Consider the following 14,872-nt stretch of genomic DNA (forward strand, 5'->3'; position numbering starts at 1 on the left):
GATTCTTTCAATTTGTTTGCATTTAGCTTTTCAATAGCTATATACATGTTTTCAATATTGACTGTTTTATAAATCACCCTAGTAATGGAGAGCCCATAGATTATATAAACTTTCAACACTGAAAAAGATACTTATCCATTTAAATATATACCTTAGCTGAAGTCATCGTTTCCTTGCCACGTGTTCTTCAGGGTAAAGAATATGCCACACATTTTCTGTTGGAATATCAGAGGGAAGATGGGGGTGAATGGACTCGATTCCGAAACAAGACAGGAAGTGAGGTAAGTCGAGTTATTCCTGCACTAATATTACATTTCAGTTAAAATGTGTTCTTCACGATTTTATTTCTTTTTAAAACGTTCATCTTTTTAATATAACATAAACAGTTTCTCTGTTTACCGTTTTATATGTATTTGTTGTAATTTACGAAGTTTGTACATTTTTCTTTACATTGTTTTATTTGTATAGTATATATAAGTACGGTACGGTATTTTGGACTCTTGTATTATTTTCTTTCAACAAAGCGAGGAATTATCTTATTGCGCTTTAAATCATAATAATGCACATCAAGGCTACAAAACCCTTGAAAATAAGATTGAAGGGAGATTTCAGTACGGACCTCACTTGCATTACATTTGTATGTTCACCATGCAAATCATTTATATCAACTTCGAATATTTCGTGACTTACTTGGATACCGTATGAAACAGGATGCCACATTGTACATCAGGTAAATTCTATAGAGGCACGTGGTTCGTTATATTGGAAGAAAAGTTCAATTACAACGTTCTAGATCAAAGTGAAACATTAGATTAAAATTAGATACATGACTGGTAGGTGCTTACACTTAATCCAAGTTAAATAAAAGCTGTAATAATACAAACATGGGATGACTGTTTAATGTAGGCGGGTTCACTTTCAGGTTTTTGATGGCAACTCTAATACATACATTACGGAAGTGCGAAAAGTGTCCCCGCCTATTATTGGCAGACGCATCCGGCTCATTCCATACAGCAGATATCCTAGGACAATTTGCATGAGGGTGGAGGTTTACGGCTGTCCATGGCAGGGTAAGAGATATTAAATATAAAACTTGAACCTGAATGTCTGTATAAATCAGAGTATTTATACAAATATGTCTCTGTATATATTTATTAATATTATAAGCATGCAGGTGGCATCTTTCTGCTCGAATCCCCTCGCTAGGATGTACAGTGTAACCCAATAAAATTTCAAATAAATGATTTCGGCATAAGCTTATGTGAAATAACTGTTTCCGTCTTGTGTCTACAAAAAGTATTTATTTCCTTGAAGAAAATCTTATGTCGATGACAATAAAACTGACACCCAGACGACTGATATTAACATGTCATTGATAAGTATTGATTTTTCATAAAGAAAATTCATATTATAACAGCTTAATACAAACTGATACATCATGCAAAACTCACCACCTTTTCAATGTTATCTAGTACAATGCTACATTTCATATTAAAATCCGAATTGTGCTCTTTGTTTTATGGATAACTAAGACAATGAAAAGTAGCATTCGACGCAGTTTTCAGGCGACGATATAAATAAGAATGATATTTTTGTTCCAAAAAAATGCATCACACCGAGTATCTGCTATCCCTAAGGAGCCTCCTTTATGAATTACGTGCTTCAAGTGCATCACACCGAGTATCTGCTATCCCCAAGGAGCCTCCTTTATGAATTATGCGCGTTGCATTCAAGTCCATCATTCCGTTTATCTGCTGTCCTTTAGGAGCCTATGTCATGAATGTAATGAGTTGCATTTTGTTCATACGGCAAATTGCTTGATAAAATTATGTAGGGTTTGCGTCTAGCCCTTTCAATAAATCACAAGGTAAGGAGGGTGCGAACAAATAACGCAGAATTATTCTCTGCGTGAGATGGTCTTTGCTTTAGAGCGAGCTGCTTAGATATTGTTTTTTTATTGCAAATACCAAGATGATGCAGGGAACGATATACAATCCTCTAGTTGTTAAGCCTAATAAACGGGCTGTCAGACTGCGGGAGACTCAGATAGTTTCCTTAATTTATGTTTCTTCGGCTGTTCTCTATCATTTCTGTTAGGTTATCGCAGAATAGGCTATGCCTTTAAAATTACTCTATTGTTTTATGGTTGATTTGGGACAACAAGTGAATAAATAACAGCATCGTAAATGAATCATTATCTTCAAAACAACACGTTCGTGAAAATGATTCAAGAAATAAAAGCGATATTATCTGATAGTCTCAGAATAAAGAAATACAATAATGTACCTATGATATGTTGTTGTTTTTGTTAGCGGTACCCTTATTAATGCGTACCCTTATAGCGAACCAACTTTGTGCGACTTAGAAAAGGATGTAGACACTATTTGATATTCACCTAGCTTGCAAAATAGAAGAGGTGTTTGTAGGTTGTTCGACAAAGGTCCCATCATATTGTAATTACAAAAAACAATACATGTCAAACCTCAGGTACGGCGGTTTCTTTGGGCCATATACTTTAAAATTTCAATCTCATGCCCGTTGTTGTCATTCTTTGAAGGAGAAAAAGCTATTGTGATTAATCTTCTGTTGATTTGTTTGTTTTTCATCCTACACCAAATATTTTTGCTCGGTAAGACAGTTCAATTGTTTCACTTCGCCATCAGCCGACGATCTTACGATTGAAGTCCTGCTGTAATGCGATTAATTTTGGATTGATATTGGATTAATTAAACAAACCTGCAAATATTTATTTGTTCAACGATAAAGACAATCGTTCAAACGTGCAAGTTCTGCTTCTGATATTTAATGTTCGCATATATCATCTTGTTTCTAAACATACAGATGGTGTTGTGTCATATGATGTTCGCCAGGGAGACAAGAGAGGCTCTGAAGTAGACTTGTTTGACTTCTCTTACGACGGGATGATAATGGAGAATTACCTTACACAGGGACTGGGTCAACTGACGGACGGGGAATACGGGGACACCAACTTCCGCCTGGATAAGCCCGGATTTGGAGTAAAAGGATACGAATGGGTTGGCTGGAAAAACGATTCAATAGAATCCGGCGGTCCTGTGGAGATAAAATTCAAATTTAACACTGTGAGGCGTTTTAGCTCTGTGACAATTCATAGCAGTAATTATTTTTCAAAGGACATCAAGTTGTTTCAGAGAGCTATAGTCTATTTCAGTATTGGCGGGAAATATTTTCTTAAAGATCCGATTCAGTACGAAAATATACCGGATAGTGCTTTGGAATACGCCCGTAATATTACAATACCATTACAAAACGGCATAGGACAATACGTGAAACTCAAGCTTTTTTTTGACGCCAAATGGATATTGATAAGCGAGGTCCTATTCCAGTCGGGTAAGCATATTTCTTAATCACTTTCTTTCCCGTGCGTGTGTATGATTGTCCCATTATTTGTATGGAATACTACTGTAATTCAATAAACATCAACCCTACCAGGATTGCCTCGAATGATAGCCCCTCTTCCGGACTAAACTTGAGACATGCCTGATAAAAACCGCACAAAAATTGAGAGAAAACACTTTAACATAAAGGGAAGTTTATGGCTAAAATAGGACAAAAATCGTAAGGAATATATTGTAGATTTTGATTTTCAAATCTAATTTACATTTTAGCCGAGACAAATTAGTCTGATTTGTAAAAAAAGATTCAAATTTCTTTAATGCTTAATATTTTAATATAATGGTAATGTCAGTATGAACTTGTCCTTAAAATCTACATGCTATAAACTTAATTCGAAGTGTGTGTCAATAATAATCTTAAGACACGTGACAGGCTTATGTCAGCTGACCCAACTGAACACGCACACGAAAGAGCTCTCGGAAAATCAGTAAAATGGGTCCAACTGTTACCTCGTCCTTATTCAAGTTTTAACTCACCTGGTTTTGACACCAAGAAGGATTTTTTTTTATTGTCCCACTTGCGATGTTTGTCGTACTTCGTGCGTCGAGCTCTATCCGTTGACAATTGCTACTTTCAAATTCTTCTAAAGAAAAACGATTGGACCAATTTCAGCCAATTTTGACAGAAAGTATCTGGGGGTTAGAAACCTTTCAGATGTACAAATGACGCCGATTGGTCATCAAATACGGCTCTGTTACTGAAAATAGACAATCTTGAAATGATATCTTATCAAAAACCGCTTAACAGAGTTTGACAATGTTTGACAAACATTATGGGATTAAGGCCTTTCTAATTTATGCAAAGATGGTCCGTTATTAAGTATGAAAGTCGTTACTAAATCCGAAACCTTCAAATTACTTCTTCTTAAAGCTGCTAAGAAAGTGGCTAAAATTAACGGAATCCATTCAAATATAAAGTCATTTAAATTTCTACGAATGATACCTGTTCGTCAGTAAGTATGACAGCCGTTACTAAGATGGTACACCACCCATTCATGCAACTTTTCTGAAGCAAACGCTAAGGGGGTGCTCACCAGTTATTATGTACTTTTGAGAAAGTGACGTATGTAAGCTGAAGTTGTTTGGATTTAAAACATGCACAGTGCAGAGAATGTTGGCATACATGTATGCTACATTAATGCAATGTGGATGATATTTCTTTGGATATTGTACTTTTGGAAATTGTACATGATCTAAGCACACTGCTAACTAAAATGACTGCTCCCTTGTGCTAAAACATCAGCCTGAATTAGTCTAAAGTACACTATCCATAGCAGCTATTAAAATAAGGAAAATGAATTTTGCCAGACTAGACAATACAGTTTCTGAAAGTGCAATGAATGAATTACCAAATATATAAAATGCAGAAAAAGTTATCGGCTCTTTTTTTATACAATTTACCTCTGAAGTTCAGGAAGTGAAAATGACCAAGTGGAGCTAGCACTTTTTTGAAAGGTGCACATCTTCAGTAAGGCCAAGCTTATACTCTATAGCCCATATTACACCCATCAATCATACATCAAAATAAAGGGAATTAAAGGTTCTTCAAACTATATCTAAGATATTTAAGGTCTTGTTTTAAATAGCCAGGATAACCAGTGAGGAAAGCCGGGGAAATTCTTTTTCTTTAAAATTCTAACCCTACGCAAAATACGAAACTGTAGAGCGCCACCTAAACAGAATTCGATCAAATTTAATAGAAATTATTTTCACAGTGAGTCCTTGTAAATGTGTAAACATTTTGCCGATTTGTCATCAAAATTAGTCGCTTAAAAATGTGCTTAGACGAATTCTTCTGAAAAGGTTGGAAAACAAACTTTAAACAGAATATTAACATACACCATTTTCGAATAGAGGCCATAATAATTTTATAGTTTTATGCCAGCAAACCATCAAACATGGCTGCCGTTACTAGCAATATATACAAATTAAGCGACTTCCTTTGGAAACCACTCAACCAAATTTGACAAAGAGCAGTCTTTTCAGTTTTACACTTGGTACCGATCCGTCATTAAATACTCACCCTGTAATTAAAAATATAAGAATCTTTAAACGAACTGGTTTCAAAAATACACAAGATAAAATAGGATAAAGCATCCTGGCTCAAAGGGTTTTCAGAATTGCACAAGTTCGCTAATCAAGATGGTTGCCATTACCCAAGAATTGATTAAAACTTTAAATCTTAGAAACCGTTTTTACCACTTCAGCCTTTGAATGGTGTTAAGGTAATTGTCAGGAAGGAGAATGATCTCAGGTTTACTTGAGTCGCTCGTTTATCGACCATATGGTACACTATCTCTTGGTATGCTAACAAAGCCATATTCGGCATGATTTTTATTCGTATGACACGAGGACAAGAATTACATATGTTCGTGTCTTGTACAGCGTTCAGGTTCCAAACTCTGCCTGCAACACGTTTTGTATAATATGTTTGTATATCAACAAACCGCGTGTAAAGCATATTTTTAGGAAACTTAATATCAAACGACAATCGTGTTTGAGTTTTTGATTTTATTGTTGTATGATTCACATTTTTGGGACGTGATTGGTTAAAATGGCAGTTTGTGTGACTATGCACAGTTTGTAAATGTTTTATTCTGACCGCCTGTTTTGACCACAGTATTGAGTGATCATAGCTGTACATTTAAACCATACCTAATTAGAAACAAAAATTATGCTTTAAATAGTTTCTTTTATCTATCGTTAACTTGTATTTTGTGTGCTGTAGAGAAAAAGGACACTCAAGATAGAACGTTAAGTCAACTTACGTTGTAGAGAATGGACATATCACTCACTGTAATACTTGAACCATCATCTGTTCATTCCCTGAACTGCTGGAGACACCCATGATGAAATTATCAACGAATGCAAAGGAAATATCTGGCAAACGTTACTCGATGTACAGTAGGACGCCATATTTGTTCTTGATCTGCCTAGCTTAGCCTCGTTTTCGCGATACATTAATATTCATGAGGATCTCATTAAGAATGGTATATACCTTATTATTTTCAGTTATGACAAACGGTACATTCTATCCAGAGGAGGCGCCTGCAACTGAGCAACCCCCAATTTCGACATCAGGATATTTTATGAAAAATAAATCACCAAAAATTGAGGAAATTGACGTTCTCAAACCCTTTGGTATGTACACGATGTTGGATTACTTAGATGTTGGTTGCACGTTGCCACAACGAGATTAAGTTGATTTCTTTGGGTCATATATACATTGTAATATACTTTTCAGTTGATTTCACAAATTTAGCTATAAACATGTCATATATTTAATTTGATTGCTCCGTTTATTGCTGACTCAGTTTATAATAATACCGTATTCAACGATTTATCGATTATTCTCAGTTTATCGTTGACTCAGCTTATACTAATATCACATGCAAAGACTGATTGATTATTCTCGTGCACATCGTATGGTCTTGTAATTTTTACTTTAAATCAAGTTTGAAAATTTACTTATTTATCACACTTTCTCTTCCACTCCATAATTGTCCAGTCGTCAGCTCATATAGAGCGATCACAGGCCGTGGGGTAAGAAACACCCGGGCCTCTCCCAGTTCTTGTTCAAACAAAATGTTTCTTTTATAAAATTAACAAGTGTTGTTCGGCCCGGGCCTTATTACGGGTTCTGGCCCCGGGGATACACCCCCCAGTTGCCCCCTTCTCTTGTCGGCCAATGCAATCGTCTGAAATTAAGGGATGAATCTTGGTATACGCATGCGTCAGCAGTAGATAGTCCGTCGCATACCACAATCAGCATGCGATCCTCAAGATGAAGGTCACGACTTATCGTGACTCATGATTTTAATTTTTCCACCACAATTTCTCTTTTGTTCTTTGACTTTCAAGTCATTTGATAATAAGGGATGAAAACTGGGATAATTATACATCATCACTCAGAGGCGTGTCGCATAACAGCTAGGTGGTTCTATCTTCGGGGTCAGTTTCATCGGCCGATATTTTACGTATTCATCACACTCTTGCGTCTACTCCATAAATTTAAAGTCGTTTGAGCACTTGTAGATAAAACTTGACATACCTATTCATCATCACTAGAAGGTGTCTTCATAAAGGTCACTGTAACGGCTCATATCAGCTCAGAATTCATTTGCATATTCCTTGCGAGCTTTGTTCCGCACTATAACATTAAGATCGTTCTCGATTAAGGAATATAATATATAATATATAAATATAAAAAAAATATATAATTGTACATTACTAGAAAATATGTTGCGTACCATATTGGAGGAGATGTTTGGGGTGAGGTGGGGTCCTTTATTTAAGTTCAAGACCACAGCTCAACGTCCGTTTCGCTCTTTAACTTTATACCGTTTGAAAATAATGGAAGAAACTTCGTATACTCATTAGAATGCGTGTCTTGTGCCACAGAAATATTTCTGTTTTCAAGGTCTAAATGGAAAATGGACAATGCACATTAAACTAATCTTCAACAACATTTTCAGCTTGTCAGACCTTTCTTCACTTCGTTTATCTTTTAGGAACGGACTTTGTTTCAACGGAAGGCATTAATGGACAAAGTACAAGATCTTCAATAAAGTCCATAAATGAGGACTATATCAGCATCATTATTGGAACCCTCTCGGCCATCATCGTCGTTCTCGTCATCATAGTCGTCGTTGTGATAGTCAGACTAAAGAGGCGACGAAACAGCCGCAGACAGGCATTAATGTCTGCTACAGAAACGAATTTAGCTCTTAAGCTCAACAATGTTCGTGGGAGTGGGAATGAAAAGGTTTCTAATGGGAAAATATACAAAGGTATTGCGGTTGAAGATACAGAAACCAATAAGGCCCACTTAAATGGAAACGGTATGCAATCAGATAAGATACATACAAGTAATATTAGTCTAACTGCTTTCTGTTTATTCTCAATAGCCTCCAAATGGGAGAGAACTTTTGCCAAAATTATTAATTGTATGACTATATATTTTTGAAATGAAGGCACCTACAAGGCATGGTGCCTTCCTGTACAAATAACAATTTCATTGATACTAACCAGAATTTTAAAAAAAAATCATTAAAGTATGGTATGAACTTACTGTGATAAAATACAAATAAGTTTCAAGTGTTAGCCTTTGCATCGGTACCTTTTGTCAAGTAGCAATACAAAAAAAAAAAACAACTTAAAAATTAGAAGTAATGGCAACGTGGCGATATATCTGTTAGCTTTCAGTCTAAAGAAATATTGGATTAATTTCTTTGCCAAAATTGACCGAAAACTCTTCATCTCAGTGAACTTACATGCATCCATCACTCGCTCCATTCGTCCATGAATGTAAGAAGAGACAGTCACATGCATGCAGACACACGCACGCACGCACGCACGCACGCACTTGTGAGCATAGACATACAAGCCAATATGGTATATGGACTATGTGTATAACGTTAGTTTGTTATTTTTAGTGCAGTTGTCTTTGTTTCATTACAGTTGCAGGGGCACATTTAAATGTCATTGAGCCGAATAAAGAAAAAGAGGGACGTCTTGTAGTCGCTTTGCCTCTTGATAAGGACTTTGGACAGAAATCTTTTACGATCACTCATTCCTCATTAGTGAATCCGATGGACAAGCCTCCAAATTATGAAGCCTTTTATGCTGCTGCTGACGTCATCAGCTCTCAGAATCCCGACTTTCTCAGTCTCCAAGGCGTAAGCGGAAACAGCATATACGCTGTTCCTAGCGTTGGTCTGTGGCTTGGCATTGATCATTCTGTGATTGAATTTCCGAGAGAGAACCTTCGCTTTGTTGAAGTTCTTGGAAAAGGACAGTTTGGGGAGGTAAATTCGGTCTCAGATACATCGAGACTTTGAAAGTACTGAATCTCACCCTCTCTCTCTCTCACACACACACATAACTATATATATATATATATATATATATATATATATATATATATATATATATATATATATATATATATATATATATATATATATATATATATATAGTTTAATCATGTCATTTTATCAGTCCTCCAGCCTGAGAAGAAAACAAAATGATTTTAAAAAAATAGTTGAATTTTATTTTAATATTATACAATCATAAAAATAAGCTCAGAAATGTAAACAGGACGATTTTAACATATTTCAATAAACGTGTGGCTTTCATTTCCATTAAGGTACATTTGTGCGAGGCTTTAGATATCTCTGAGTATATTCTGGATGGGAACATCGCTAAGAAACGGATATCATCACGAACCTTAGTTGCTGTTAAAATCCTTCAAACGGATTCGGATGACAAAGCAAGGTATAATATATATATATATATATATATATATATATATATATATATATATATATATATATATATATATATATATATATATATATATATATATATATATATATATATATATATATTCAATGTTTTTGTTCATTCTAACAAGCAAATGGGTGGGAAATACTAAGTTGATTGCATATTCCCTTAGAAGTTATTATATATTATTCTGTAAGCTTATTGTGTAATGTAATCTGAACGACTGCATGATTTGGTGTCTAAATGTATTCGTAAAATGGCAAATACCAAGTTACAAAATTGGCTGGGGATATCTGGGTATATTCCATATAGTAAACAATTACTACTGGGATAATTCAGTAGAGGTTCTTCCTGAGTAAGAAATAGTTGTGAAAATATATTAATCAAAGTGACATGTTTTAATGAAACACTATCATTTCTGAGCACGCCTATACCATGACCTAGATAGACCCCATTATTAACTAGCGATTTCATGTAGGTCACCTGAATAAGGCATCTGCAACTTCCGGATAACGATTTTTAAATGTACCCGTATGAAGTAAACGTAACTGGATGAAATCAGCACAAACATTCTTTTGCTACATTAATGCATAACTTGATTGACCTGTTCAGTTATTTATAATATTTATATTATGCATAAAAAGAAAGCCGAGGAAACATAAGTCTTGACTGCTTCGCTGATGTGTGTTGCAAAACAGAATTTTAAAGTAATAGATCCCAAAACGTAAACATCTGTTACAACCCTTTTAATTGTGTGAGCATAAAAAGTTTTTAAAACGAGGTCACTTATAAAGCCCGGTTCCTTCCTGTACGAGTAGCAATTTCATAGATATTACCTTGAACATAAAATCATTTGAGTATGCTATGAAATTACTGTGACAACGTAGTAGCGAAATTAAAGACCTCCAGATGAACGCATACAGTTTGTTTCCTGACTTTGCATGCATTAGTTTCGGAACATTTGACTTGAGAAATGATACAATTACCATTGCGCCCACCAAAATAAGAAAGGCAATGACAACAAATATTAAGGAACTTTTACCTGTGTGTCAATCAACAGAGAACGAGAGTGATTAATTTTCTCATAGTACTGGAGACGAATTACGTATAATGCACTCTAACTTGGCGTATTTTTTGACAGAGCTGACTTTCAACGGGAAATTAAGGTTATGTCGGCGCTAACGGACCCAAACATAGTTCGAGTCCTTGGAGTATGTACACGGGGTGAACCAATCTGTATGATTGTAGAGTACATGCTGTATGGAGACCTGAATCAATTTCTCCTTGATCACGTTCCCGAGACAAATATGTCTGTTCCCAAAGCCAAAAGGTTGAGGTCAGTAGCTTTAGATAATGCTTTGTACAGGCCTGTCGAATTCCAGATTAACATATCGTTTTTATGTTATTTTGTGTGTAATGTTTATTATTGAACCTCATTTATTTAGGATATTTAAAAAAAACTTCTTCATCTTTATTAAATTTGACATCGAAAACACAATATACATTTTTATTTTTATAATGATCACTCTACATAATTGTTTTCTTCATATGTTTACCCTGAGAATAGCGTTGAGACTACAGTGGAAAATCTTTTAGAAATTCGTTTAACGAGGGAACCGTGTTGTCGAGTAAAGGCGAGAAAATTCCAATATGTTATCACTTTTGAGGTCAACATTGATGGCGATTATAGATTGTAGCCTTTGGTAACCTAATTAAATTAACGATCTGTAAAGACATTTTAAATAGATTGTGACGATGCATTCAGAGATAGAGTTTGGCAAGAAAGCTGCACAAGGAATCATTTAGCTTTAACACGACCAGGCCAGGAAGTTACGTGCGATTCTCGTGACTAAATTCAGAGTCAACCAACATTTCTGACGTTTGTTGTTCTCTGGTCTTAGCACAGACCAATAAGATGGCCGAAGTTTGAACTTAACCAGTTTTAACATGAGAATGGTTGTAGCCTACAACTTTGGAGCCAGGGTACCAGTTCATGACATTATAAAGATGTGAAAACATAAATACCTTAAATGTAACGATCTTTCATCACTACTGAGCGTCTTGGTTTCTCCATTTGAGTTTTTCTTTTCTCGTTCTGAAAGAAACCTCTTATGCTTTATTGTTTGGATCTTTACTATATATTATTGTGATTTCAGCTATGGTTGCCAAATACATATGGGTTCTCAAATTGCATCTGGAATGAAATATCTTGAATCTCTGAACATGGTCCATAGAGATCTAGCCACTAGAAACTGTCTTGTTGGCACAAATTTCACCATCAAGATCTCAGATTTCGGCATGAGTCGAAGTTTGTACAGTGCAGATTACTACAGGATTCAGGGCAGAGTTATACTCCCAGTTCGATGGATGGCGTGGGAGAGCATTTTGTTGGTGAGTTGATGTTTGAAAAGACTAGATTCTCTTGAAAGGAAATATAACGGTTCGTTATAGTTAGCAAAATAAAGTAACTTATTTATTGAGTTGTCTTTATGATTTTTCAGATTTGGTTACTGCAGAATCATGCATATCCTGAAACATAACAGGCAAATTGGTTATGCAGCATATCCTAAAATTATTGGCAAAATCATTAAAGTAATTAATGTCACTTTATGCATTTTTATCAGCAGTCTGTAAACCAAAACATAATTTTATGCATGATTTTACAACGGATTGCCTATACTAGATACATGCAGTGTTGCTATTTCATACTCATAACTTTTCGTCTTTAGTAAGACTGAACAGGCATATCATCTTTACATCAATTCTTTTCTGCATTTCTTTAATTTGGAAAAGTATTGGGGTTTTCCTTTGCGACATACTTTGAGCATATTGTTAATAAAGCCTTTTAATATGAATAGAAGAAGGAATTATTTACCATAACAATGAAGTATAGATTTTTTCCTCAGAAATCTTTTATTGAAAATTTCAATCATTGATATTTATTTTTTATTAAGAAAATGAAAATGTATTCCAAGTAATAAAGTATATCAAGACATGCTTGCTGACTTGATCAAGACATGCTTGCTGACTTGATCAAGTCATGCTTGATGACTTGAACATGTTATGTTTGCAATTTTAAACTCAACAAATGAAATAAATTTTAATCAGCTTCAGACGTTTAAAATATTTACGCTCTGTATTCTCAGGGAAAATTCACTACAAAAAGCGACGTCTGGTCTTTTGCTGTGACGTTATGGGAAATTCTGACCTTTGCTAGAGACCATCCTTATGAAGGACTATCTGATGAACAAGTGATTGAGAACGCTGGACATCATAATAGAAATGACAATCAGCAGTTATACTTGCCACAGCCATTTATATGCCCAAAGGAAATATACGATCTCATGCTAGAATGCTGGAATAGACACGAGTCTGAGCGGCCTTCGTTCCGAGATATCCATATGTTTCTTCAGAGGAAGAATATAGGATACGATTCAAAGAACGACACTTTTCATGAATGAGATAAATAACACAACATAAAAGTCTTGTGAATAGACACTATACAGTATGATCTGGACTTGTAGGAGTATGTGATTTATTAGAGGATATTGCGAAAGAATACACGTTTGTAAACCATATGCGGAAAGACCAAAGACGTGATTGTCTTTTGCCATCTCTCATTATCGAAACGTAAAATGCCTAGTTCAGATGATATTAGCTTGAAGTGCCAACCAGTTGCCTTTAAGCTAGGAACTTATTAGTGGACTTGAACGGGAGTATAACGCAAGTTAGGATTATACAGTTAATACTTGTTAGTCATTAACCTTCGGAGTTTGCAAGTGGTTATTCTTAACTATACAAATAATGTATTAGCATTACCTCCAGTTTCTATGACGCTATGCAGTCGTGTGAATGCTTTGACTTGGAAACGTTTTTTTAGACATATCATACCTCAATCCAGGTGCTTCATTATTGTCTTGATATTCCAAAGCAACGAATATATCTGTCGGAGTATAATGTTTTTTGTTTTGTATTTTAAAGTCATGTATGTGCTGTATGTGCGTTGTGGCTCCATTCATGCGTCCGTTGTTTCGTTGTACCTGCGTATTGTTTTCGTAGGCTGATTTTGTTTCTTAAAGAATTTTGAAGTAATCCAAAGCAGGTTAATATAATTCAAATGAACAAACTTTAGACGCATAAAATCGAGGCACGTTTTCTGTCGCTATTGGTGTACTAATGTCAAGTATTGTTTTATGTTTTCTATCTCTATTTTCAGATTTATCTTCTCTTAACAACTATTTGTTCTGATATTCAAGCAGTATAATTCGTCGACCGTCACTTTCTGACAAAGTTTTGTCAGAATTCAAAGAGCTGAAATCTTCAGGAATTTAATCCCTATGCGTCTCGTATGCCGGTTATTCCCTCATTTTTAAATCGTCTTTTATGTGTACATTTTAGAGCAGTATAGTGGCTGTCTTAATAACGAGATAGCGTGAATTCATATTATTATGTATATTTGTTTCTTCTAAATGCTTCCAACATTCCTTATGATTGCCATATCCTGTCTGAGTATGTTTTTGAAAGAAGAAATTAAAAATTAACATGGTACCTCATTTTCTTCAATTAGGCATATACAAAAAGAATCCTAGTTGAAGATCGGTAAATGAAATGCAGAGTTTATGACATTCATATTTGTGTCTCATAGATACTGAATTCTGATAATTTTATTCTAATAGTTTATATTCTGTTTATATTATTCTAAATATGCCACATATAGCAAGGAAGTTGTAATACGTATACAGAGTATGCGAATTGTCGCTCTCTTGTTTTGTTTGACAGACTATATTATTGGTTAAAAAACTTCACATTACTGACTATGTTGCATCCAAACATATACTTGTCAAACCATTTTTTCGATAGTTGTGTCGCATACACTTTTGCCCCCAGACGTCTTTCTCTTTGATAAAAATGTTACCATCATTATGTAATGTACATTCAGTGTAAGCATACATTTCAAAGCCATTTTGTCGAACGTTATATTTTGTTCGACAGGCTTCAGAGAAGGTTGCGATTTGTCTACCTCTCCAAATGACAAGGAGAGAAGAAGTGAACATTGAACTCGTACAAACAACATGAAGAAGTGACCATTGAACTCGGACAAACAACATGAAGAAGTGACCATTGAACTCGGACAAACAACATGAAGAAGTGAC

The 14,872-nt window shown here is 35.1% G+C and overlaps 1 protein-coding gene across 1 annotated transcript in view; it reads left to right on the forward strand.

Moving 5' to 3' along the window:
* Window positions 1–14,342, forward strand: part of LOC149778770 (discoidin domain-containing receptor 2-like) — a 50,650-nt gene extending 36,308 nt beyond the window's left edge. Inside the window, exons 4-13 of the mRNA XM_089939522.1 lie at window positions 192–281; window positions 923–1,070; window positions 2,842–3,369; window positions 6,447–6,575; window positions 7,946–8,275; window positions 8,895–9,241; window positions 9,583–9,710; window positions 10,861–11,055; window positions 11,876–12,110; window positions 12,866–14,342. Of these exons, the coding sequence (XP_089795648.1) occupies window positions 192–281; window positions 923–1,070; window positions 2,842–3,369; window positions 6,447–6,575; window positions 7,946–8,275; window positions 8,895–9,241; window positions 9,583–9,710; window positions 10,861–11,055; window positions 11,876–12,110; window positions 12,866–13,180 (2,445 nt within the window). The 3' untranslated portion in view covers window positions 13,181–14,342. The remainder of the gene's footprint in view (window positions 1–191; window positions 282–922; window positions 1,071–2,841; window positions 3,370–6,446; window positions 6,576–7,945; window positions 8,276–8,894; window positions 9,242–9,582; window positions 9,711–10,860; window positions 11,056–11,875; window positions 12,111–12,865) is intronic.
* The last annotated feature ends 530 nt before the right edge of the window (window positions 14,343–14,872 follow it).

This window comes from Sinohyriopsis cumingii, chromosome 17, assembly GCF_028554795.1.
Source record: "Sinohyriopsis cumingii isolate HCF-2022 chromosome 17, ASM2855479v2, whole genome shotgun sequence".
In the NCBI taxonomy this organism is placed as follows: Eukaryota; Metazoa; Mollusca; class Bivalvia; order Unionida; family Unionidae; genus Sinohyriopsis; species Sinohyriopsis cumingii.